The 26,553-nt window shown below is 36.8% G+C and overlaps 1 protein-coding gene across 3 annotated transcripts in view; it reads right to left on the bottom strand.

Annotated features, from left to right (window-relative positions):
* Nucleotides 1-908: 908 nt before the first annotated feature.
* VPS41 (VPS41 subunit of HOPS complex) overlaps nucleotides 909-26,553 on the bottom strand; it is a 107,135-nt gene continuing 81,490 nt past the window's right edge. For all 3 annotated transcript variants that reach the window (XM_063158417.1, XM_063158410.1, XM_063158426.1), the window contains 13 exons: nucleotides 23,131-23,223; nucleotides 22,508-22,635; nucleotides 21,471-21,615; nucleotides 20,139-20,180; nucleotides 19,981-20,031; nucleotides 18,677-18,814; nucleotides 15,793-15,847; nucleotides 14,627-14,767; nucleotides 13,041-13,177; nucleotides 6,237-6,336; nucleotides 5,407-5,451; nucleotides 3,875-3,954; nucleotides 909-2,351 (listed from right to left, as the gene is read on the bottom strand). In XM_063158417.1, the coding sequence (XP_063014487.1) occupies nucleotides 2,271-2,351; nucleotides 3,875-3,954; nucleotides 5,407-5,451; nucleotides 6,237-6,336; nucleotides 13,041-13,177; nucleotides 14,627-14,767; nucleotides 15,793-15,847; nucleotides 18,677-18,814; nucleotides 19,981-20,031; nucleotides 20,139-20,180; nucleotides 21,471-21,615; nucleotides 22,508-22,635; nucleotides 23,131-23,223 (1,236 nt within the window). In that variant the 3' untranslated portion in view covers nucleotides 909-2,270. The remainder of the gene's footprint in view (nucleotides 2,352-3,874; nucleotides 3,955-5,406; nucleotides 5,452-6,236; nucleotides 6,337-13,040; nucleotides 13,178-14,626; nucleotides 14,768-15,792; nucleotides 15,848-18,676; nucleotides 18,815-19,980; nucleotides 20,032-20,138; nucleotides 20,181-21,470; nucleotides 21,616-22,507; nucleotides 22,636-23,130; nucleotides 23,224-26,553) is intronic.

Here is a 26,553-nt window from a genome sequence, read left to right as displayed (position 1 = left end):
TCAGATGTTTTCTATGATGTAAAGGCTTCTTAGGAAGAAGAATGTATCAAAGTCAAGTCTGCACATATCCTGCTGAATCTTAATGAGCAAATTTAGACTTCAGAAACATGAAAAGGGTAGTCCCTGAAGCCCAAATGAAAGAAGCTTTGGATTTAGTGAAGATTTTGATTAGATTTTCATACAGTGATTTAAAATTACTTGCATAATGCAAAGAATATGCCAGGCTATAATGCAGTATGATTGCTGATGATGGCAGACTAGCAAACTGAGTCACAGAATGATAAATGCTTTAGTGAATTTAAGGCCAAGCTGAAGAAAAAAAATATACGCTCTTGAAATTATCATGTAACTCTAATCTACAGGACACTTTTCCATATACAGCTATGGAAGTAGGTTGACTTTTTCCTCCTGTAAGCTGACAGCTTATTGCATTCTTAAGATAGAACACAGAAAAACTGTTTAAAGCTACTGAGGAAGAGGGGTTTAAAAAAGTTTTTAACTTTTACATGCATGGCATGCATTAACTCAAGCATCATGGTGAAACAACCCCTGAGGTCACTGGAACATTTCATTTTCTAGGAATCAAAGCAGCTTTCCTGATCAGTGTAGTGAAGAATGGATAAAAGAACAATATACCTGAGAATAAGTACTAGCTGCTGAAAACAAACAGCTGCAAAACCAGGCACAAATTCTTATGGGTGAAGCTTGATGTATGCAGACTATGTCCTGCACTACAAACCTCCTACCCTTCTGTTACTCCACTCAATCTATGTTCATTAATAATTTGCAATTTTTTTTATTTTTTCCTCAACTGCCTGTGTTAACACAAAAGATTAGTATGCTTTTGAGAAGATCTATTCTTTTAATGATTGTTTTGCCTATGTAATCATGCAGAGTAAATCCTAGCATTTCTAAACACATAAATTTTTATTCCAGTATTATACAGATCTGCAGAGTGGACAACACAAAATCATTCTTCAGATTGCTATACCAATTGCCCAGAGGATTTTAAAAGATTATTACGAATATACATAAACTAGAAATCCAAGTTTCCACATTAGAAATTATTTTAAGGTGTACTTTCATGGGAATAAGGTATAAAAGAAGGTGTTGTATTAGAGGTACCATATTTTCCAGTTTTACAGATAGACTGCAGTATATACCATTGATTTAGAACTTAGTATGTTACCATGTTAACTTGTTCAAACAGTTAACAGTTAATTTGATGGCAAAACAAAATATTTTTGCTCTCAAACTCAACTTATTAAAAACCAGAAAAATAACTTGGGAGTTCTGATTACTTTTTTTAAGGAAAAGATGCTTATTTTGAATTTAGCCAGCATATATTATAAACAGATTATATTACTGTGAAGATATTCTCAAAGATCACTTCCTTTGGATCAACAAAACAGAATGCAGTTCAAATGAAAAATATCATTTTGTTAACATCCAGTTGACTTATTTAATTTAGTTGTTAAATTGCTAATGCCAGAAGAAACTTCTAGAGATCTTACCTTTGAAAAGTCAGATACATTTTCTTCTCTTGCACTTTAATGAAACCATGCACTTCAACCACACAAAATAAGCATAGAGACCTACTGCTGACTTTAAAAATAAAGTTTCTGGATGAGTCGAACGTGAGAAAAACTCACTTTAAACTACTACACTGTGAAGATTAATTGAGAAATTACCCAGTTTCTAATGAACTATGAATGTGTAACAAGGGCAAATTAACAATGTATGGAATTCACAGTTAACAAATTTGTTAACTGAAAATATGAGTTGGCACACAACTTCAAGTTCTAAAGCAATTTCACTGAAGGAGTCAGACTCCTGGGTGTCTCAAGGTAAATAGACTAAATCAGGACTGAAGTAGTCTGGTGAGCTGAATTCATGGCACTACATTTTTCTTTACAATATCCAACCATAAGGCTGATGTGGTTCCAAACTGAATGCACCTTAACTGATAGCAAACACAAATCTCTAAATCGCATGGGTTTTTTGTTTCACGTTTTATTTTTTTTTTTCTGTTCCAGAATGAAGTAACAAGCTGAGCAAAGGAACCATGACATATGAATTGCATAACAAAGACTTACCAGACAAAGATTTTCACATTTTTTCATTACCCAAAATATTCAATAAACAGGATAAACTACAGGAACCACTTTTGAATCACAATCAAAATTATATACAGAAATGGAAAATTACAGTGGCTCTTATGGTCCTAACAGATTTGGTGTTGCTGACTGACATGGAGAACTAGGCCACTGCTATTTCTTCATCTCCAGGACTGCACTTCCTGGCCCCCTGTGTTTGGCACTGCATATATTGCAGAACTGGACAGAAGATACCTAAATCAAAAAAGAAAACAGGAATCTCTCAGAGAAATGTAGCCACATCAGAATGTGTGAAGATGAATTAAAAGTGCCCAAAGTGCCCTTCTCAACATTACTGCTCACAGTCAGACTGTTCCCAATCAACAGTCATGGACAGGTGAGGGAAGACAATATAGAAAAACATAGTAAGACAGGCTGTTCTGGAGTCAGAGGGCAGCACAGCCCAGCACTCACTGCCACCTGCCAGAGGAGTAATGACAAACTTTCTCCACACCAAAAATGAAAAGTATCACTGATTATCTTCATATATAAAGATGAGAGTAAAGTCACTTGGTGAGCTCCAATAACCACTGCATGCCTTAGTCACAGCTCTGTCTTTGGGTAGTGCTCCACAGATTTCCAACAACTGAGATCAGGGCCCAAATACTGTCATTTGACATCAAAGATGTGTTTACTGTTACTCTGTGTTTAGCCCTGTGCGCATTTTGTGCACGCACTATTTACATTTCAGTAACATGATGGATCACCTAAGGCCACATATTACAATGTAACAGGGGAAATTTGGCTCTGTTACATGTATACACCCCTCTATTCATACATACTGTCTATGAATAGATATCATATAATATCTACGTAACATTTAAAAATCCCACCTAATCAGTCACTTGTCGCAGAAAATTAAGAATGCTAGATAAATTTTAGATTATTTCTCACAATAAAATTTGTGGTAAATATTGAAGAAATATCTACTAGTTGTTGGACTTGTACAAATGATCTAATATTTTCAGCTTTTCCTAACATATTTAAGTATCCATGCTGTACCATATGGCTACAAGCACTTTGTTTACTTACAGATGAAGTGATTCACTAAAGCTATTTTTTCACTGCATGTTAATGTTCAGAGATAGATACAGAATCTCAAAGACTTACATTTAATTTTCTATGTGATTTTGTTACCATTTGAATGCTTTCATTCCTATATTTAAACCCTGTTATATCTACAAGTTATATTTTTTTGCTTTGTGTTAATTGAACAAACAAACTAATCCCCCAAACAACTTACAAAGAAAAAACTGTTTTGACCATAAGGATGATTACAAAGATATTTAAATATTCACTCTGAAATGACTGATTTTTGCCTTCCAGGTCAGAATCATTTAATATGGTTCACTTGAGAAAATACCTTTATTCTCATCTTTGAGTATGTTTAGTTAAAGTAAAAGCTGGAATGGAAAATAATTAAAAAATTAGAGAGACTGTATTCCCTGTATGTCTCAGAGTTGCATTATATATTCTGACTGCAGAAAGTGATAAAATACTGTTCAAACAGTAGTGATTTCTTTCTACATTGGATGAACTTTAGTTGCAGTATCCTTAAACTCTTTTCTTGGTCGCATACTACTATGTGGTATAATCATAAGTTATGCATGTAATCATACAATTCCTCATAGACCCATGCCCTTCTCCACAGCTGAGAAAAGAAAATGTGTCACTTTATCTTTGGCAAAGGTGTCAGACATATTAAGCTAATTCCTTACCGTGTTAGATACAGGCAGGCACTCCCTGTGAAACATGTGTCTGCAGTGGAACACTACCACACTGAAGGACTTGGATGCATCTGGGAAACAGAAAAATAAATTAATTTCAACAGGGCTATGAAACAAATGATTTAGTGGCTACAGCAATATATGCCCACATTCTGTCATACACAGAGAAACTTCAAGTAACATCTCTCAAAACAATTTCAAAATTATTCCAACTCATTTATAGAAACCATCAAGATTTCGGGAAACGTGTGCCAGTGATGGAGTTACAAAACAATTTTTTCTGTGGTTGAGATACTGTATACCTCCCTATCAGGAATTTTTCATCTCAATATATGCTACATGCTAAATTTGGGCAGGGAGAAGAGTAAACTACCACCAAATAATGCAGCTGCTTTGAAGAAAAGATAGCAGAAAAATTCTTGCACTAGTGTGAAGAGAACCAGAACACTGAGCAGTTCTAGAGCCTGCACTGCACACCATGATCCTGAAATTTGGCAACAAGCTGCCTAAGTGCAAGATGTCAGCTTTCATTCTCAAATGAATATTTAGCCAAAGTAGAACCCTTAATACAACACTCACATATCTAAAGAATAAGTATCTCACTCACAAGCATCATTTGCATTCCACTTTGGCTCTTTTCACCTCAACACACATACTTCAAAGCACTAGCACATTCAATTCTGCCAGATTCTCCTTGCCTGTATATTGCTACACATGATCCCAGTATCATTGTTTTGATTTATTTATTTAAGTGATAAATGGTAGAAACCAGATTAACTGTAAGTGCTTCTATCAGGCTGTTAACACCCAGAAAACAAATAAATGTCTGTACATATGCTTTGCATTATATATTCTTGCTTTAACAGGCCTCAACAGATATTCTCTTGGTAAAACTACTTCTTTTTAAGACACCCAACAACTATATTGATATTTCTGGACTTGAAGAATGAACATCTCTGAAATAACATCCTGAATTTCTATTTTTACAACTACCTTTACAAGGTAATTGGTTTTAAGCTAAACCAACTTTGGTCTAAAGCTAGTTGGTTTTAAGATGTTGCAAATGTGGTGCCCATGACTGAAGCCAAGAACTCACCACCATCCAGACAAAAAATACATGCAAAAACATTTTACAGTCTATAAGTTCAGTGTGAATAATCCAACAGATATGGACAAGATTTGGTGGCCTAAGTTTGTGGTTCCAATAATCTTTGAGAATATGTACGCTGATGAAATTAAAAGTTGCCTTGAATTCCATGTAATCAAAACAGAAAATAAGGAAGACAAAGTTGAATAAGAAATAATATCTGGGTTTACTGCAACAAAAAATGTTCAGTTAGACTCCACTCCCATGTCAGAATTCAAAAGCAAGCTTTGCATAGGAGATTGAAATTTATACAGTGATCATCAAAGGAGATTACACATTTTTATGAATAATTTTTCTTAAAATACTACTAAAGAAATTTACAAAAAAATTTTACAACCTCTTTTTTTTTTTTTTTTTTCCAAGAAAAGCATCCTACCTGAAGGAAGTATTGGAGACAGACATGATTCACAGATATTCTCCTCTGAAAAACAAAACAAAAGAAAATTAGGCTCTGTTAACAAACTCCATGTTTACTTTTTATAAAGCAGGCATGAACATACTGCTCTTACAGAAATGGAGCTTGGTCCTAAAGCATTTACTTAAGATGTCTAACAACCAATTAAAAATTGAAGAGCAATATGATGTAACATTTCTAATAACAACATGATAAATCTTTAGATTTGATGATGGTAGAACTGCAGGATTGAGGCTGTTTAGGATCAGTGCTGAAGAGATGAATGGCAAACTGAAACAAGGAGCATGGGATGGGTGGCTGTTAACTCTGCAGCATTATGGAGCAGAAGCTCTGGTACTCTGTCCTGTCAGCTTTTGTCTCTGGCTATTAACACTCAGCTGGTGTGAATTACAGTGCTGTTCATCATTAGCACCCTGCAAAATATTTTCAACTGTTTCTGGCAAGCTTCTTGTATCTTTTGCTTTGGTTGCAGATTATCACCATCTGATTGTCCATGTTGGTACTAACCATCATTTTCACCTTTACAGAGGAAATGCAGGACAAAATACTTTACTGGCTACGCAGAAACTGATCAAGAGAAACAGCTGCATGCTGGGTCTTGTAGTTTTTGAGATACAAGTAATTCCTCTGCAAAGGGGAAAAGTATCTAGTATCCTCCTACACTCTACAGATACAGTAAAAAATGCAGGCTTTTGTGCAGCTTCCAAAGCAGACAGTCAGGAGGTATATAAACAGTCTAGATAAAATAGTCTTTAAAATATTGAAAGTCATCATGTTTCCTCTGTACCCACCATCCACTAGAACACCCTTCATCTGAGTTCGATGCATTTTCTTCAATAAAGAAAGAGAATCAGCAACGAGTATCTTTTTGCATCCTTCCCGCAGCAAGATCTGTTGGTGCAAAGAACATAAAAGACAGTGGTTGTTGAACAGATGAGTATATCAACTATCTTGACAAGTTACCACTCTGTTTTTGCTGCCAAAGTGAGTGCAAGGAATGTTTAAAACTTTTCAAGGCATTATAAAGGAGGCAAAGGAGCAACCTTTTGTTGCTATCACTTCTACCTAAATAAAAAGCCCACAAAAAACCCCCAAAACCCTACAAAACAAAAACAAACATCAAAAAATAGAATTCTTTACAAAGATACTATTATTATAATTATGAACATCTTCCTATGAGATGGGCTTGACAAAATAACAACAGAGAGGAATTTTTACAGTGGAATTCAAAATACATTTTGTTCAAATATATATCCTGCTGAGGAGTCATTTAATAAGCAGTACTAAATGTCTATGCACCTAACCAAAGGTCCCTAGTTCATTCCTCTTCAGCAAAAGTTTCAGCTCCCTTTTGACTTATTTGGTATTTTTCATTAAATTGACCTGTCATTGCCTGAAATGGTTTTGAAACACAGAAGAAGCAAGGGCATAACAATTATAGAGAACCTTATTGCACAATAGTTAATGGAGCAAGTATGGAAAGACAACAAACCCAAGTAAGTGTTTTGGACTTTTTTCTTCCTTCTCCCAAATTGATGTTTGGAAATTTGTTTTCCAAGACAACAATTCCTTTGAAAACTGCTTCACAAAGACACTCACAGTCAAGTATAATATGATCAACCCTACTAAAAGAGAGGTATAAAGAAGCAATGTTCATTCCTTTCTTCTGCTCATTCGTATTACTGGAGATACCGAGCATTCTAAGACAGTACAAAATACAGCTAATGCAAATACCTAAGAGGAAATACAATCATAGATTTTACAGCCAGGTGGACACTGTCAAAAACTCTACCTTTTCACATACACATTCTGAAGTAATAAGGACACACTGCTAAGAATGATACGCAGATAAGACTGCAAATCTGAAGTACATAAAAAAAATTAACACTGAGTAACACTAGTAACACTGTGAGCATTTCAAATTGGGCATATCAGTGGGTGAATGAGAATTTTCCAGTATTGGAGACATTGAGCTGTAAAACATTTCAGAGCACCAGCAAGTAAATGCAGATCTACAAGGCAAATACTTAGAGAATGAATAATTTTTATCTGTCGATAATCTCAGGAACATTCTGGCTATGTCTTTCCCTTGCCAACTTTATCCAAAGGCAACAAAGAATGTAAAATTTTGTTCTAAATAAAGAAAAATGTTGCTAGGTTTGAAAAAAATACAAGAAACTTTTAGCAAGGACAACTGAATGGGACTGTGTCAAGTCCAACTCCTGGCCCTGCAGAGGACAGCACCAAGAATCACACCACGTGCCTCTGAACATTGTCCAAATGTTTCCTGAAGTCTGACAACCTTGGTGCTGTGACCATGTTAAATGAAAGAAGCAAAACAAAGATAGGATGGAAGATGGAAGTGTGTCCTAGAATTTCTTAATTAAAATACAGTGTGGTAATAGAAAAAATTCATTGAAAAGAAAGAACAATGAAGAGGGAAACAACAGACATCACTAGCTCACTGGAAAACCTCAATACTGTTTGATGCCTTAAAACCCAAGAGTAACAGAAATATCTGATAAAATGTATATTTTAAGAAATATGCACTTTCTCCCATTATTTAAACAGTACTAAGATCTCTCCATACCACATTTAATGACTGACCTTATTTTGCTAGAAATGGAATACAGTAGGCAGCCATTATTACATAAAAGAAAAAATTGCAATGCAGAATGTAAAATATCTATTCTCAATGTAATAAATTCTCAGCACTTCTGAAGAAATTTATTTGAAGACCTCAAAAATGGATAATTTGAGACCTACAGAAAGTAAAGGGAATTTGAGTCCAGAGAGAGGGAGCTTTAATAAAGGGGAGAGAAATAGGTAACTGTGCACCCTAAGGTTAAGTTGGACTAGTTAAAACTGACATTGGACATAAATCTGTGATGAAACCACTTTCCAAGAAGAAACAGAATTGAGGATGAAACTGAATTTTATTCATCCTTTAAAAGCATGTAACTGTGAGCACAAGCATGACAGTAGCATGCACCTACAGAAAGTTTTAGGCAGAAATAATGCCTTTCATTAAATTAATGAAAATTGCTAAAACCAAAATTGTTATTGTGAAAAAAAGTTTGTTTTCTGGCTGTATTGGGGAAGATATTAGGCATAAATCATTCTACTTGATTGGAAAAGTCTTGATTTACATTTGTAAATCAAGCCTAACATTATCTTTAAAGAAAAGCACTGCAGTATGGAGTTATTTTTAAAGCAAATACTCAAAACTATGGGAATTAATTTAGGCCTTGATTCAGCTTAACCCACAAAGAAGTCCAGGTTTCTCAAGGCCAGCTAACTAAATTCTTTCAAATAGCATCACTGCCACACTAAAACCACATTATTTTTAGTCTTTATAGCCAAAAGGCACATGTCCCCCTGTGCAAGCTGCCACCTGCCCTCTAGTGCCTCCAAGGTGTCTGAAAGCATTTTTAGTTATGTTCAAGTTCAGAACCTAACAATTGTTTCAGGTGCTGTTCCAAGCAGCATTCATTGTATTGTCATTAGGTTCTTCTAGTTCATAAACTCTAATATGAATGGATAGATGTGAATTCTGTGAACGGATTAATGTCTGTTACCCATCAGAGTTCCTGCAGGTTCAATCAAAGTGCAAACTAGTAAGTCAATGTTTGAGTAAAATGGCTAATCCACAAAATCTCAAAGTATTACATCTAAACAAATTGCTTCTGTATTTTAAAGCTAGGGGAAAAGGAGTCTTAGAAAACCAACATCTTTGAAAGATTTATTTAAACAAATGACATAGAAAGGGTGAAAAATGAAGCACTTCTTTCTAAAACAAGACTCCTCCAATACCACAAGCAGTTCCTACATTTCATTCAGATACAAACCAAAGCTGAAAAGGCACCTATTTTATAGATTTAGAAAGCATAACAGGCTTATAATTAACTCACAAGTCTACAAATAAGGAGATTTTACTATCAGCCTTCTCTGGGAGATATGTGATACAATGCTTTAGAAACCTGGAGAATGGTGATTCATTTGCACTTAAAAATGCACTAGGAATGTGTAATTTCTAATAAGTAAGCAGGTTTCTCTTTAAGACAACCTGTCTAATTTATCTATAAATTTATGACAGCAACAAAGTAGATTTCAGAAGCAGTAAAAAGCTTCAGACTGTGCTTTATGTGATAAAATATTATCCTATTAAAATTCAAAGAACTATAACTTTGTCATTTGTGAATGTTACTGTATATAAACACTAAAATCAGCATCATTTCAGCAGTAAATAAACTTTCATCATTGCAATCAGGGTCATTTGATTATGTACTATGGTTTTAATACATTAACTCACACAATGTCAATGGCAAAACATCAAAATTAATTATCTTCATGGGTTAAAAAAACAACAAAAAAATCACTTCAAGGTTTAATCCCAATTCAAAAAACCACTTAAATATTTCTTTGCTTATTTATAGTATATATAAGGTATAGTTAGGGTATATATATATAGTATATATATAGCTTAGGGTATATAGGGTATATATATATAGGTATATATATATAGGGTATATATATATATATAGTATATATATAGGTATAGTGGTATAGTTAGAAGTGTGCTCAGTTTTAAGCTTGTGGTGGAATTGCAGAAAAAAGTTGTACATGATCTGTGTTTTATTTTTGCCCAAAACAATATCTAATTCTGCTTTAGTGCTATGCTTAGTTGGTTGTTAGTGATCAGATTTCAAAGGTTAACCACAAAGTTGAGGTTAGCTTAGAGTAGCATATAGAGCAGTGGCAGCATTTCATCTAGTGGATGGCAATTTTTTAAAGTGAAGCCATCAGTCTGCAATCTGCCAACATTATTAAAAAACTATTCAAGGAAGATTCCATATTAAAAAAAAATTACAACAAAATTTGCATTAGTAGACTTTCTTGTTGGATCCTCTAATGCATACTCTGAGTCACACATAGTTTGGTAGACACTCAGTTTGATTTACTTGTTTTGCTGGGATGGAAAGGACTGTTCTCAAAAGGACAAAGTCTGTCAAAGGCACTGCTTTTAACTCCTACCCGTATTTGACATCACGCCTAAGTAAAGTTTACTGGTATGGAAACTCAAAAGCATAAGGGGAAATTTGCATTTGCATGCTTACATAGGCATAAAACAACTTTATCAGGGCTTGCAAAAGGAGCCCACAACTAAACAACATAATGGCACAGCGGCAACATATTTTGGGAAGCCATCATTATGAAAAGACCAGCACAGTTTTTGTGTTAGGCAGTGGCTTGCAAGTCAAGCAGCAGATTCTCTTTCCACCTGCCCTCCTTCTTCATGGATCCTAGCACAAGACTCTTTTTGCCTTTGAATATGAGAACAATAAAGCATATGCATACAGAGCTTGAGATCCGAAAAGATGAAGATATAGAAAATCCTAGCCAATGAAATTTGTATTTCTGAGTAAGTTCAAAATGTCTGGTATATGCTCCATGCTACACATCAAGTGATTTCTACTAAAATCCAGAGTTCTGCTAGGCCAGAATAAAGGCCAGTGACTTCTCAGCATGAACCTACACAGCATGTGCAGAGGTATGACCACACATCACACAAACACACTTAAGACTAGCTTTAAAACACCTAATGAGGCAGCAATAACAAAAATAGTCCCTGTAGGAAATTTGAGTCCCTCTATAAAAGTGGCTACTTTGGTGAGTGTGCAAGACCAGCAATAAGATCTCTAAATTTCAATGTAGATACACCATCTGTTCATGAACAGTGCACTTCATGTTGCCAGTAACACTTAAGGAACAGACTTATTTTAAACTATAACTTACACTTCTCTAATGAAATATTGCCTTTTTTTGGGCTACACTTTTTTCTATCATACAAGAAAGCCAAGCACAAACTACATTAAGATTCACTAATTTCTATTATCCCTATGAAATCTAAATTTTAGCCCTAGAGCTATCCAACTCTACTTCAAAATCAATTAATTTGAAATCCATAAATCATTTCAATGCTAACAGTAAATTATTTTAGATATCATTCTCAAGATTAAATACATGCTTTTAATCCAAAAGTAATTCTGTCAAAAGGTATTTGAAAAAAAAATTGTTGTCATATTTTGGGGATGGAAATTGTATTTCCATCCCCAAAATATGACCATACTGATGTCATCATCTTTGTCTGAAGCCATGCAATGTACTCTGTATATGTGTAAAGCTGTAGCTATGCTTACAGCACTTCCTCAGTTTGCCTGAAAACACAACAAATTTTGATTTAATGAGAATCCAGGAACAGGAGGATCAGTGGTGGTACTGACAGCAGCAAGATTAACATGCAACTGTTGAAATGCAGCATGGTATTTAGCCATCCCCCATTTTGGAAGGATACTAGCTTTGGACGTCACCCAATGAAGTCAAAACCTGAAGTAATGCTAAAACATGCATTATATGCAAACATGTATCTATTTACAAGTGTTGAGAGATGAAGAAACGTAAAATGCTTATTTGAAATAGCCGAAGTCATAATCTGAAGTTCACATAAAAATAAAATAATGGAAAAGCCTTAGAAAGGCTTAAACCCTGCCCTGAAGGGAGATACGGCCTAGCAAGATATCAGCCATGACATTAATGTAACCATTGAGTGCATCTGTTTCCTTGAAATGTTGAAAGACTAACAGCAGACAGGGAACAAATGTTTGAGGCTCAGAAAATCAGAGTTTCAGCTGCCTACTGAGCTACATTTTCTTGGACTCTGCACAGTCACACTGTAGGCATCTGTATTTTTCAGTAGAGCAATGGAGAACAGCATAACAGAAAATTCAAGTTCATGACTCCTTCTGTAGGAGAGAGATTTAAAATATGCAGTGCAACACAATCTGCTGGCTACTTACAGGGAACACTGAAAGATATGCTTCTTGTAAGCTCTTACAAACATATCTCAGAACCAATCATGCAGGGGACTGCACATATCTGTATAATTATGCTGGGGCAAGAACTTCCATAATCCAGTGAACAGTCCATTTAAAAAAAATGCATAAACAGCAACACAGGCACAGAATATTCTGAGTTGGAAGCAGCATTGAGTCCAACTCTAAAGTGAATGGTCCATAATACAGGAATTGAACCTACAACCTCAGCCTTATTAGAATCATGCTCCAACCAACTGATTCTGCACCACTGACATGAATTTGATTTTAAAAGTTCATCTTCCTTCAGTTAGTATGACACTTAACATATGACTCTTAACACCTGATGAATGTTTCAGTGAGGGCATGTTGCATTCTGCCTCCATTCTGCTTCTGCATTCATGTGAAACAGAATGAGAAGTACTGGTCATGAAACTTTCCAATATTAAACAGCTGGGCACTGTAAAACAGGCTGAATCACTCAAGATGCTTCCAGTTGTACTTACCCACCAGGCTTCTGACAGTATGGTAGACATTTAGAAGGGCTAGATGCCATCAAGAAATCTCAGCAAATTTCCACTATTTCATAGTTTTGTGTGGGCCCACAATGTCCATGACCAATGATTGAACAAATCATGATAGCAATTTATTGCGTTGTTCAGTGACAAAGATGGTTTGCTGTCTCTCTGAAAATTAGTATCCCATGAAGAATGCAACATCTACCTGCAAGTTGTAGTCCTGAAGAATTTTCACTAGTGAGTCTCTCAAATTAGGAATCTCCATGCCTTCCTTAATGCGATGGATCAAAAGAATAGGATCAACATGGGTTCCAATATTGTTCAGCAAACCAGTAATAAAAGCTGTGAAAAACAAGAGGCAAAGAAATTAAGAAAAACAATCCAGCACAATACCTGATTAAAAGATACTAAGGTGACAAGCTACTTGACAGTTCTCTAATAAGTGAAAACACTAAGTCTCTTTTACAGTCTTTGTATGTTTCTTGCAGCTGTATTTACTTGAATACAAGCCTTTGGGAAAGTGAGGAAGATACAGTCTGGCAACTTATAGAACTTCCAGTGTATTCAGCAAAGTAGTAACTGAGTCTCCAGCACAAACTCACAAGTAAATAATGCATTTTGATTCAATAAAAAGAGCACTCAAACGAATAGTGTTTAACTACTAACTAAGAACTACTTTATGTGGTAATTCCATTCCCAGTTCCAGGGTATAAAAACAAACTTTCAAGCACCTAACCTGATTTCAGTGTGTTTCTAAACATTGATGAGGGTGACATGATAGAAGTCTTTTGCTCTTTGAAGGGCATCTGGGTAAAAAACCCACTAGAATGATGACTCAAGGCTGTGTTTTTCCTTCAACCCCCACAACTGAGGAATATCAGTAGAGCTGCTCTACACACAGGCAGAAACTGTTACATAGAGTTACTGAGAGAATTCTGTATGTTTCGAATCCCTTTTGCTCTAAAGGTGTCACTGACTTTAGTGATGCATTCAAGTATGGGTAATTTGAGAATGCCATTCTTCTTGACGTTTAAAAGATTCTGGTCACTTCTTCCTTTCAAAATTAGCAACCAAGGGATGAAAAGATACATATTCTAACACTAATTCTACAAGACTGTCAATTCCCCAGAAAAGAGGTTCCAAGAGTCTTTACAGTCTTGATTTAAAGCCCCAGAAGGGGTTGCAAAAACCAGTGGAGTGGACAGTTAAGAAAATTCTCTGCTTTCTTAGTCATTTGAACTTTGAATCTGCCTCCTTGACAACAGTGATGCTTATGTTTCTGAGTCCATCTAACCTTTTAACTTGGAGTAGCTATTCATATAATGAATGAAAGGCAAAATGCACTCATTATTACCAATCTTACCTTTGTAACACAGAAAAAATTAGTTAGTTGTTTTACTGAGGGAAGAAAGGTGTAGGCTTTTCATTTTCAGAATCTCGAAGGGAAGCAGTTGTAATAAAATAGTATGCAAAATCCTCATCAAACCTGCAGACAGTGTTTTGAGGCTGTCTAGAAATGAAGTCTCATTCTGCTAAACTAAAAGCACTACTGTCCCCTTGATTTTCCATTAAGGACATAATTATGCAGAGCTTATTCATTGTGTAGCATACTCTCACACTGCCTTACTGCAAGTTTTTATGCACAGTAGGACAGCTGTGTTGTCCTTCACAAACTAGAAAACTTCCCTGACCAAACAAAAACACCTTCTCTAACATACATGTGAACAATTTAATCCTTTATTTGCAAAAGCATTACACACATGCAAGCTTCCCAGAAACTATCCCACTTACGTGGTTTGTCAATAGAATATAAAATCAGATCTTCCCAAAGTTCTCCATCATCTTGTTCCTTGGCAAATTCAATAGCTTTATCTACATCTTGCAATTCTTCCATTATCATCTTCAAGGCACTGCGGCTATTACCCATTCTGCCTGGAAGGAAAAATAAGAGATATAAATGCTAATTGCTCACCACGTTCAGTGCTCTTCCAGTAAGAATTTTCTAAGCATGAAGTTGACTCAGACTAATTCAACTACGACCCAATCTAGTCTATTCAGATGTAGGAATGCAAATCAGTATAATATGAATAAGTGCTTGGAGCAGTTTGCTGGACTGGGACCTGGAGGCTTTCTCAAGGATGTGTTGGGTCTTATTTGGGGTTCTGAACTGCAGCAACATCTAACATGAGGGGGAGTGTGTGTATGTGTAGAGATGTAAACTATAACATGAAATACCAGCTTCAAGGGCCCATATGAGCCCTCTTCATTTGCAGTAAATATAGCACAGCTTACACCCATGAAAAATAAGAGGAAACAGGAAGAAGCAGCAGAAAATATGAACTACTTCCAAAACAAATTTATTAGTAAATCTTACTCTCCACTGGACTGAAATGGTCCACAAAATATTCTTCTTACTGAACCAGAGATTGTTTAAAAAATATTTACTATTCTGTTCATGACTAATACAAAAACATACATATAAGTGTTCCAATGCCTCTCATTCAGAGTAGATTTCTTGGCCAGCTGAAGGAGTTAATTTACAACTAACTTAATGGAAAAAAATAATAGAAAGCAATATAAGCTAATCTTTCATCTCAGCAAAAAATAGTACCAAGCTTTTAAGACGTATTTAGAATAAAACAATTGTTTAATTTATCCTCTCTTTTCAAAACTAACAGTATTACTCTTCTCCTGGAGATTGTATCAGAAATAACTCCCCACTCAACTTGCTCCCCATGGCCTCTGCAACACTTCCAGAACCCCAGAAGAACATCAAGTAAAAAACATAGTAACACAATATTTGAAGTTAAGACATCATATCCATCCGGTGCTTTGTTTTATTTTCTAAGTCATGCTAATTTGGTTTAATATTAAACAATATATCTTCATACCATAAACTTTATTACAAGTTTAAAAGTGTTGTAATTGATCACAGTTATTTATTCTGAGTTACTTACTCAGAAGATAGACTGTCTCCTCTACAAAGTTCCTCTGCTGGCAGATCTCAAGAGCCTTGAATGTAGGGGAAGAGAAGAGAGAAGAGAATATATGGAAACCATGCAACATGAGATTTTATTGATCACAAATGCTGCAAGAAGCTTGAAGTGATTTTTCTATGTAGTGACATTATTCATTTTGACAGGAACACAGCTCCCTTAATAAGCACTGCCAAGTCCTCTGGCCTTAATTAAGAAGAGAAGCTCTGTGACTTCCATGACTCTTTAAAATTCTTCTCTGAGACTGAATAAATCTGGGGACAGAACAGGTATTTCAGTCTGGACTATGTCAATCTCTGCCTTTAATTCTACTGGCAACTTTATTCTGCCTCCAAAAGTTGGTTAATACAAAACACCAAGGTTATCTACTACCAAGACTCGCTTCCTGGGGGTGGACTTACGTAGTCTCTAGTGATGGAAGTCTGCTTGATATTCATTAACAACACAAGGCTGAAAATCTCTTCAGGGTAACCAGAATGGTTTCAGGAGAGAGAGTGCCCTCCAAATTTTGTACCAAGAAGACAATGCAAAAAAACAAATGTGAAAGAATATGGAGAAAGCATTTCTTGTAAATTTGGTTTAAAGACCTGAGGGCTAAGTATCTTCAGCAGCTACAGAATCTGTGTGTAGTTGGAAACCAGCACAATTATAAAAACTGCCAAACTGATTACCAACAAGTTTGTAGTAACAGGAAATCAGCAGGGCTGGTATGCCATAAACAATGCCATGTCTGTTTCCAATTTGGAAACAGAAAGCAAGCTCAAGATTCATAGCGTTCCTCTAAAGACAACTGTTCACCAACTTTCACACTTGGAAATCAAAGTTTAAATACATAAAGTATAGCTACAATCAAAGATGAGGTAGGAATTCAGTTTTCCTTCCAATTCTCATTATTTCAGAAGGGTTACTCTGAAGATTAGAATTATGGACAACAAATTTTGGGCTAGGGGTAAGAAAATTACCAACTAGGTACTTCAACTGAAGGAAGGTATGAATAATACTAATAAGTTATATACGAAACTGACAGCCCTCTTTTCCCTCTCCACTTAAAAGGTAAACTACAAAGCACCAGGTATTCAGTAGTTCTAGATACTGCCATTTCCTGACTGTCATGCTCCCTCTAGAGGAAAACAGGGAACATTGCTACTTCTCTTCCAGCTCATTTTTAAAATGTTTGCTAAACTGCATTTGACTAAAAGTGGCTTACTTCTAGAGAGCACAAATTATTTCTTCTTGATGAGTTTATAATTTCATTAGAACAATAAAAAGAGCAGATTTTTTTCAAACAGAAATTGCTTTTTGCAATTTATACACTTAACAGGAAGTGAAAATAGTAGTAACTGAGAAATTCTTAGTCCCCTTTTCAATTTCTTAGAATGAAGATCTGTATGTCACAAGAAGTGTTATTATACAGCATTCATGGTAAGAAGTATAATTACAGAATTAATAGCATCTTTTTGTCTCTTCCTTAGCTTCTTACTGAAAGATGTTAACATTTTAACATTAAGGTTAGAATTACACATTTTTTCTGACATTCTCTCTTGACTTTGGTGATTACTGCACCACACCTTCCAGAAGCTGATGGGTCTCTGACCTATTCTTGCTCAAAGCCTGTATCTTCAGCAAAGCAATGCCTGCAATGAGGATCAGTTTCACACAGGACTTTTCTGCACCACCTGCCACTAAAGACAGGAGGCTGGACATGCAATAACTAAAATTAATTTGCCTCAAAATTAAAGAAAAATGCAGGTAAGGTTTTATACATAAAACCACGATCACATGAATAACACATAAGGCAGAAACTAAGAATCACAAAATTAAAAACAAGTAAGCCAATATTGTAGACCAAAGTTTCTGGCTGGAAACCTCTCAGGCTCACTGCCTAAACTAGTCAATCTAGTTTCAGGTAATGGTTTCAACAAATCCCAATTCTCCAATCTAAGAATGCATAATAATATAAGAACGTATTTTCCAGTAGACAAAAACATGCAAAACAAGAGAGGTACCAGGAACAGTACTAGTTTTCTTTGGAATGTTAACCATGTAATTCAACATTCATACTCCACTCTGTCATCATTATAGCTGCATATGGATAGGTAAGGTCTGCTCTGCTCAGCCATTAACAGCAACAAATACAAATAATAAAATACTGACCCATCTAAACTGGAAAACTTAGAATTTCCATTTGTTTCACATTAATTCAGGCAGGGGAAACAACTCAAGATTAGCATTCCCTTTATGCATTTTGTAATTTGACAAGAAAGAGCAAGGAAAGAAAATAGAAAAAAAATATAAAAATATTAGAAGATGGAAACCTGGTACTCTGTAAAACCTCAAGTGCATTACCCAAATTACAAAGACAAAATACTTTTAGCCCTGTTAGTTCAGTGACGTATATTGTGTATATTATTCAACAGAAACTTATGGCCTTACAATAAAAAGACAGAATAACTACAGTTACAGCTACTGGTTTTTCAACATCTAACACTGACAGCTCCTAGATTTGGCAAAATGATTGTCAATTTCTTGAACCCATAATCTATGTTCAGTGAGGCTAAGCACTGATGAGTAGATAAGTTGTAGCTAGAACTGTAGTCAGAACTGTAGTCAGAACTTCTGCATTAAAAATACCCATGAATTTCTGCCCTGTGAGCTGAGAGAGGAAAGTCTCAGGTGTCATCAGCTCTGCAAACCAAACTGCAGGTGATGGTCACAAACTTAAAGGATCCCTCATATTGGCAGTAGAGGGCAGTACCAGACACAGCTTGAAATTCACAAGACTACAAGCTACAGACCAGGACCTTAATAAAAATCAAGGACTTATGCTTAGATTTTTGGGGCTTACCTTCTCCAGTGGGCAGTGTGTGCTGTCTCTGAGAAATGGAAGTAAGTTTGGTCGATCATATTCAGCATAAAGACTGATCTGTTTCTCATGATATCGCTGACCTTTATGGTGGTCTCTTTTGAAAAGCTTGTGCAAATACTAGGAATCAAAAAAGAATCAGAATTCAAACTCACTTATTCAATATTATTAATGGAATAATAGAAACTCCTGAGTTGGAAGGGAGCCACATAGATAATCAAATTCCAACTTGCCCTGCACAGGACAGCCCCAGGAACCACACCATGCTCCTGAGAGCATTGTCCAAATGCTTCTTGAACTCAGATAGGCTTGATGCTGTGACCACTTCCTCAGAGTGGAAGACTGTTCCAGTGCACAGTCACTGTAGTGGGCAAAGCTTTTCCTAACATCTAACCTAAGCCTCCCCTGACACAGCTTCATGCTGTTCTCCTGGGTCCTTCCACAGTCAACGGAGAAGAGATGCCTGCTGATGCTTCCTTTGTGAAGAAAGTGTAAATGCTACAAGGATTCCCCTCAGTCTGCTCTTCTCCAGGCAGAACAAAACCAAGTGACTCAGCTGCTCTTTGTGTGGCTTCTCCTCTAGACCATTCACCATCTTCGTTACCTTCCTCTGTATGCATCCCTTCTGTAAACCAACAGTCTGTCAGTTGCCTTTGCAAAGCTCTTAGGCTGTGGACTGCACTTTTCATAGATCTGCTTCCCATAACGAGATCTCTAACCCATACATCATCTCTTCACCAGATGAACACCTGAACTCTATCTGTAATCAGCAGCAAGTTAAACTTCTCTCTCTAATACAGTCCAAGCCCACAGTCACATATTATGTGATTACAGTGATACTGTTACTCTGTACAAACAAAAACAATTTGACAGTGTATGAAGTTACAGCTCCAGAAAAACAAGCAATTCACTTTCTCTATGGATCAGCAAAACATATTTTAGATCTGCACCCACCAACCAATCCCATTTTTGGGTAGGGAAAAAGGAGGAATAAAACCAAGAAGTAATTGACCAGGAAAGACAAGTGCCTACAATGCTATAAGAAGATGTTAATAAGCCTGCGTTATGTTATAAAATTCTCACAGGTCCACATTTTTTGATCATTTAACTACTGTGAAGAAGCTATGGCTATGCTAAATAGGAAATTGGCAGAATAGCCACTTTGATGATTTAAGACATTTCAGTGTCAGGTTCACTTTGACAACATAAACACACCTGTAAAAGGTAAGTCCAGCCAAGAGTTTACTCAGCTCAATTTCAAATCAACAGAATACAGGAATACTTACCACATGCTGTAACTCAGGCCTGTTTTCTAACTCTTCAACAACTCTGTCAATCTGAAACAAAACAAACCCGTGATAAACATTACATTTACAAGACTGGAAAAAGGACAGGTAATAAAAGCTAGCAATGGACTGCCATGCCATGAACTTGTTATACTCACAGAAATTTTATCTTCATTATCCAAGAGCATGTCTACTGCTTTCTACAACAGAGAAAGGGAACTCAAGTAGGTAACAGGCACACATATTTTCTTACTCTCTATACAGTACTATGCTTATTTACGGACGGGTGTCAGATGGACAGACCTACTCTTTTCAGCAACAGAAATTCAGAGAGCAATTTACATAACACCAGCATACCCTGACAGCACAGCATCACAGTATTCCAGAATACTTCTCCTAAGTTCCCTCATTAATAGTAGTAAATGCTGTGCACCTACACTGCAGGTGAATTATGCCCACTGAATCACCATCAGTCACCAAAAGCTATTGCCAAACGATGTAGAAATGGTAGAAATACCATTTGTTCCATCTCAAAAGAGAACTGCAGGGTGATGACTATGTAAGAAACACACAATTCAACCTGCCTCACAATTGGAATCCTCCAAACTACCTGGAGATCAGTACCATTAATCAAGCAGACAAGACCATGTAAGTCAAGTGGCCATCAGGATTCAGGTTCTGCTTCCCCTTTCAAGAGCAAACTTTTGCTTCACTTTCAAAAAATACCAAACTACAGATTCCTGATACTACTTATTCTATTGAATCAAACAAAAATTATACTTTTTTTCCTCCATGAGTGGAGAAACATGGGCATACTAAAGATGATCATCAACAGTAGAGATCCATATTTTAGCTACAGCGCTTAAACAACTATTGTACTGAAAAAGAGATCTACTTGGTTATCATCCCAGTGATCACAACAAAATTAATTTGCTTGCATTTTACAGCCAGCTGGAAAGAACTAAGATAGAATTCAGCATGGAATAAACACTTCCTGATTTTTGGAATTAAGATCAATAACCTTGTAAAATTTCAGAAGCAGATTAATTTTCTGTGGTGAAAGGAAATGGCAAGTACATTTAATATAGGCTTAAATAAATTCACTATCTCCTTTCTTTGGCTTATTAATACCATTATTTGATTCAAAATACAGAAAGAATAACATGGTGAAATGATACTCTGTGTGAAATGATAGTCAATGTTGTGACTTGAGAATCACAATAATGTTCCCAAATCATGCGGATACTCACTTTTCTCACTGAGAGTGACAAGTGGAAATGGAAAGGAAACACAAATGGAAATATGAAGGAAAAAAATAATCCTTGGGTCAATTATTTTGTGATCTAGGCAAACAATCTTCCTTATCTCAGAATGTATCCAGCTGTAGCAAACACACTCTCTGCCTCAACATCATCTATAGATCATTTATTTTTAATCTGTTAAATTGTATTTAGAGGAAAGTGAATAAAAAATCATTAGGATCACTATACCTCTGAATCGAAATCCATGAGCAGAACAATTTTGTCTCTAATAGAACTGAAGAGATTGTGCTTGTGGATCAACTGGAAGACATCTTTGTGCCTCAGAGTTAGGTAGATTTCTAGGGCTCTGCCATAGCGCTGATCGTAAGTGTACCTGATAGAAACAGGATTATAAAACATGTAATATTACATACTTAAGTGTAGGAAAATCACTTACGAGAGAAAATATAAACATACTCTGGTATGTAAAACATTAGGATACTACTTGAATTTATAAATATCTATGAACAGATCTGTGATTAATTTTTGTAAAGGGAAATAAACATCAGGCACCATTAATTTCACCTCTATTTATATTGGCCTTCATTTGTGTTTGGACTGCAGTAGTCTACATTTTCATTCTCCATTTTCAACTCACAGGGGAAGACACACAAAATGCTAGCCTTTCAATTCTTGGAAACCAACATTCTTCAGAGCTTAAAAAACATTGTTCTCTTAGAACTTTTGGACAGATTGTAATATAGTAATAGACAGTAATTCTTCTTTCTTCAAAGAAGCAGTGAGAAAATAACACAGTGATCAGGCTGAGAAAATCAAAGAGCTTTATCCCTGTACGAAGTGACCAAGAATCTGATCAGTTTTGGCACATTTTCCAGTCACATATTTCCATCCATGCAGTAAACCTAAACATGCTACTTCTTAAATAGTGGGCAAAATCCCCCACCATTTTATTTTTACATGGGTAATTCTGAAATGTGCACCTCAGAAAAGAGGTTTCCTCTGACAGCATGTAGAGGAATGCTAGTTATTTACTTTGGAAAGAGGAGTTGGAAATCCAATCTCATGCTTAACAATTTGCTTTCATACTCGATGTGAACATTACAAGGAAGGGTAAAGAATTGCTAAGCTGTGCATCAGCAGAGTGGAGAGGAGAGAAAGCCAACACTCTGTAAATGCAGCAAAGAAGACAGCTAAACAAATACAAATAAACTGCAGTACACTATTTTAAGTGTACTTTTGTAACAGGAGTTTAAAACTGTACTCACAATTCTGCAAGTGTTCGTAGCAGAGTCCTGTTCTGCGGATCTTTCTTCAGGTGTTCCACTACAGCTTGAACTATGATTGTGTTGTTGTACAGATCTCCAGGCCATTCTTTTATTAGCGTTGCAAACCCCTAAAAGTATAAGAGATTGTAAAAGAAATAGAAAGAATGGCCTAAGGAGCATTTCAAAACATCAAAGCTTCAGCTAAGCCTCTGAGATGATACCTGCTGTCCTTAACCTTTAAGGAACTTTCATGTGCCCACAGACATGTACAGTGCAGAACACAGATTCTTCTTCTTAGGATAATGTTATTATGATTCATGAAGCTGAGTCTCTTTCAGGTGCTGTAGGCTTTGTGCATCATCTCAACCACTTATGCTACATTTAAAAACCTAAAAATAACAGTCTAATAAATAATCAATCTTACAGTATTCACATGCTTTGAAGAACATTTATTTATTCTCTTAAAATTAAAATTCAACACTTAAATATTGTCATTATTGTGGAACTGTGCCCTGATAATCTGTTTGAATACATCAGAGAATTTGCTGTCAGAATTCTTCAATGCTAAGGGTATTTGGCTGGCTATGGGACACATTGATGTGGAACACATCAGGCTGCAGTACCTCATAGTCACTTTCCAAAAATTCATGCAGGACCATTTCATAGATCAGAGGTTTCAAAACTGGATCTCGTCTTGGCAAGTAACGACTAATTGCCTATAGGAACAAAGAGAACAAAGTGTCAGATGGTGAATGACATGTAACATCCTGGTACACTGAAAAAAAAAAAAAAAGTGAAACAAAAGAACAAGGCTATACACAAAACATGGCCCCTGGTAATCACTAGAAACCTTATAAACTCATACTTGCAAGCAGCACTCAGAAGTTATTTACTTTAGGATTATACACACTGGAATTTTATAACTCATTTGAAAGAACTATCATTTGAGAGACAGGTGGCAAGATACTAATTAGAATAGGAGAATCAGCCATGTCCTTAAGAGATAAGCAGTCATTTAGAAAACAAAACCCATAAAAGACCCCTCAAAACAAGAATGTTTTAAAAATCCATTTTGTTAAGTCTTAGCCTTGCAAAAAGGTATAAGGATTCATTAGCTGAAAAATGTGTTGGAGTGGATTGACTCTGACTAGACACCAGGTACCCAACAAAGCCACTTTCTCACTTCCCTCCACAACTGGACAGAGGAGAAAAAATATAACAAAGGGTTCATGGGTTAAGATAAGATCCAGGGATCACTCACCAAATACCATCATAGCAAAACAGACTCCCATTTTGGATAGTAATTGAATTTTTTAATAACCAAACCAGAGCAGGACAATAAGAAGTAAAATAATCTCAAAAACACCTTCCCTCATCCATTTCTCCTTCCTGGGCTCTACCTCCTTCACTCCAGAAACACTGTGAGACAGGGAATGGGTATTGATTGACAGGGAATGATTGTCAGCTCATCACACACTGCTTCTCTCGCTGCTCAGGTAGAGAAGTCTCTCCTTCTCCATTGTGGGGTCCCTCCCACAGGAGACAGCTCTCCACAAACTTGTTTAACATTAATCCATCCCATGCAACTGGGGCAACAGTTCCCCATGAACTGCTGCAATCTGGGCCACTCTTCCATTGGATGCAGTCCTTCAGGCACAGTCTGCTCCAGCATGGGCTCCTATGTGGGCTGCAGGTGCATCTCTGCATCTCCTTTGTCCCCCATGGGCTGCAGGGACACAGCTGCTTCACGGTCCTCACCATGGCCTGCAGAGCAACCTCAGCTCTGGTGCCTGGATCACCACCTCCTCTTCTTTCTCCCCTGACCTTAGTGTCTGCAAAGTTGTATCCTCTCTCATATTATCAACTCAGTTCTTCTCTGGTCACAGTTACAACTGTGCAATAACTTTTTTCTTTGTTTTTATATCTGTTATCCCAGAGGTGTTCCTATCATTCCTGATTGGCTTGATCTCGGCCAGCAGTAGGTCCATCCTGGAGCTGGCTGGCATTGGCTCTGATGGACATGGGGGGAAGCTCCTGCCAGCTTCTCACAGAAGCCACTACTGTAGCACTCCCACTACCAGAACCTGATCACACAAGCACAATATATGTGTAATTTTGAATTATGACTTATGTTGGGGTCACCACATTCTATGAAGGGGTATTTTTACATATCCAACTGAAAATTAATTTGAAAATATATCTCTCCATGAAAAGCATGAAGGCATGTGATCTGTTAAAGTATAGAAGGTGTAAAGGAATTGCATTCCAGCAAGCAAGAGATGAGAAGCTGCCAGAATAAATTAGCTCATACCCTGGAATTTCAGCACAGCATCTAATTAGCACTACTATTCCATGCAACTAGAGGCCAAGATTATTTCCACCTGCCAAAATAAATCCCACTGCTACTAGCTGTCTGGGGACTTAGGGTTTGCAGCTGAGGGACCAACAGCAGTGAAATTCCTCCAAACACTCAGAGATGTGCCTGTTGCCCGCTATTGGCACATGGTGCAACAGCATTTTGTTGTAACAGCATTACTGAAGTTGTCTGAACAAAGCAGGAGAAAAAACATCTTGCTACATTTTAGACCTCTCCTCCCTGTGCTGTCTGGACATGGCCAGTTTTTGAAATGTAGTGCTGCCAACCCCAGCTCCCACCAGCTGTCACACGATTTATCAGTTAACTCAGGGTACAGTCTTGATGGCCGCTCTGAGGTATATTCCTGACCCCTTCATAAAACGTCTCTTTTGACCATACAGAAAGCAAGCTAGACGTTAACTGGATACTCAAAGGCAGAAGACAATCTCTAATGACTGTTTTCACCCCCACTTTCTGCCTTCCTGCTACCTCCTAAATGAACAACCTCCCCCAACAGACTGTTGCAACTCTTGGCTGTAGTTTGGCCATAGAGGAAGCTCTAGAGAGGTGTAGTTTCCTTGTGTGTGGGCCAGGCTGCCTTGTGAAGGAAATGTCTCCTGCCCTGTGCCCCACTGCTTTGAAGAAAACACACAGCCACCTCCTGCAGTTTGACCACCATGCTCAGGAAAGCATACAAGAAGCACGTACAAAGCATACAAGTTATTTTTAAGCCTTGACACAAAGGTGACCCATGCTGGAGGTTACAAACTCTTCCTATTTTATTTTTAAGCTGCACTTAGGGAGCATGGTCAGAAAAAAAAGCTTCTGAATCAGACTGCCTTTGTGCCAATTCTTGAACTATGTGGTAAAGTGACTTTAAATAAAAAAGGGATACTATACAGAGAAATATTTTCTTCCCTTGTTTCTTTTCAAGATCTGCTTTCAGACTTTTCATCAATAAATGTAAGGACGAGGTATATACAACAAAACCCATATGAAGGCTGTACATGTGATAGCCTAAACCATCTCACCAAGAAGCCAGAACATCCATTATTTATTCCTCAAAGGCTATCTAAGAGATGAAAGAGCCTATCAGTATAGTGCTTCTCTCTGCTATGCCCACTACAGTCTGGTGAAGTCTTTCAAATGTCTTCCATCCAGTGTTTTGGTTAAAGCACTGCTGCTGCTAGCTGATCCTGGACCACTGCTGAAAGTCACTGCTGTCACAGCAAACAGAATGGAGGGTATCCCTCAGGCCACAACAGCCACAGAGTTTGAAATCTTCCTTTGAATCCATCCACCTTCCTCAGCTGCTTGAGATGAGACACTAGATTTTTATATTGAAGTGACTTAAGCACAAGTGATGCCATTTGGGTTTTGCCTTTTTTTTCTTTCATATGTTCTCTGTATTCTTCACATGTATATTTGTAACTCTGTCACCTCTTGTAGTAGTGACTAGTTTTCCCAGTACTTTTCCATGGCCTTTCCTTAAGCAAAAAGACAAAACAAATTCCAGAGCTCCAAGCCCCAGGAGGTACAAGGCCCTCTTGGTTCTTCCTGGGAACTAAGGCTGAGAACAACTCTTTGAGATACATTTCATAGAGCACAGCACAGTGCTGAAGGGGGTGCTCCAGAGAAGAGGCTTGATCTGGGGGGGAATTACATCACCACTTGTCCTCCTAACTGGTGC

Source organism: Melospiza melodia, chromosome 1 (genome assembly GCF_035770615.1).
Source record: "Melospiza melodia melodia isolate bMelMel2 chromosome 1, bMelMel2.pri, whole genome shotgun sequence".
Lineage (NCBI taxonomy): Eukaryota > Metazoa > Chordata > Aves > Passeriformes > Passerellidae > Melospiza > Melospiza melodia.
The sequence above is the reverse complement of the archived record's forward strand: the minus strand, read 5'-3'. Positions and strand labels throughout refer to the sequence as shown.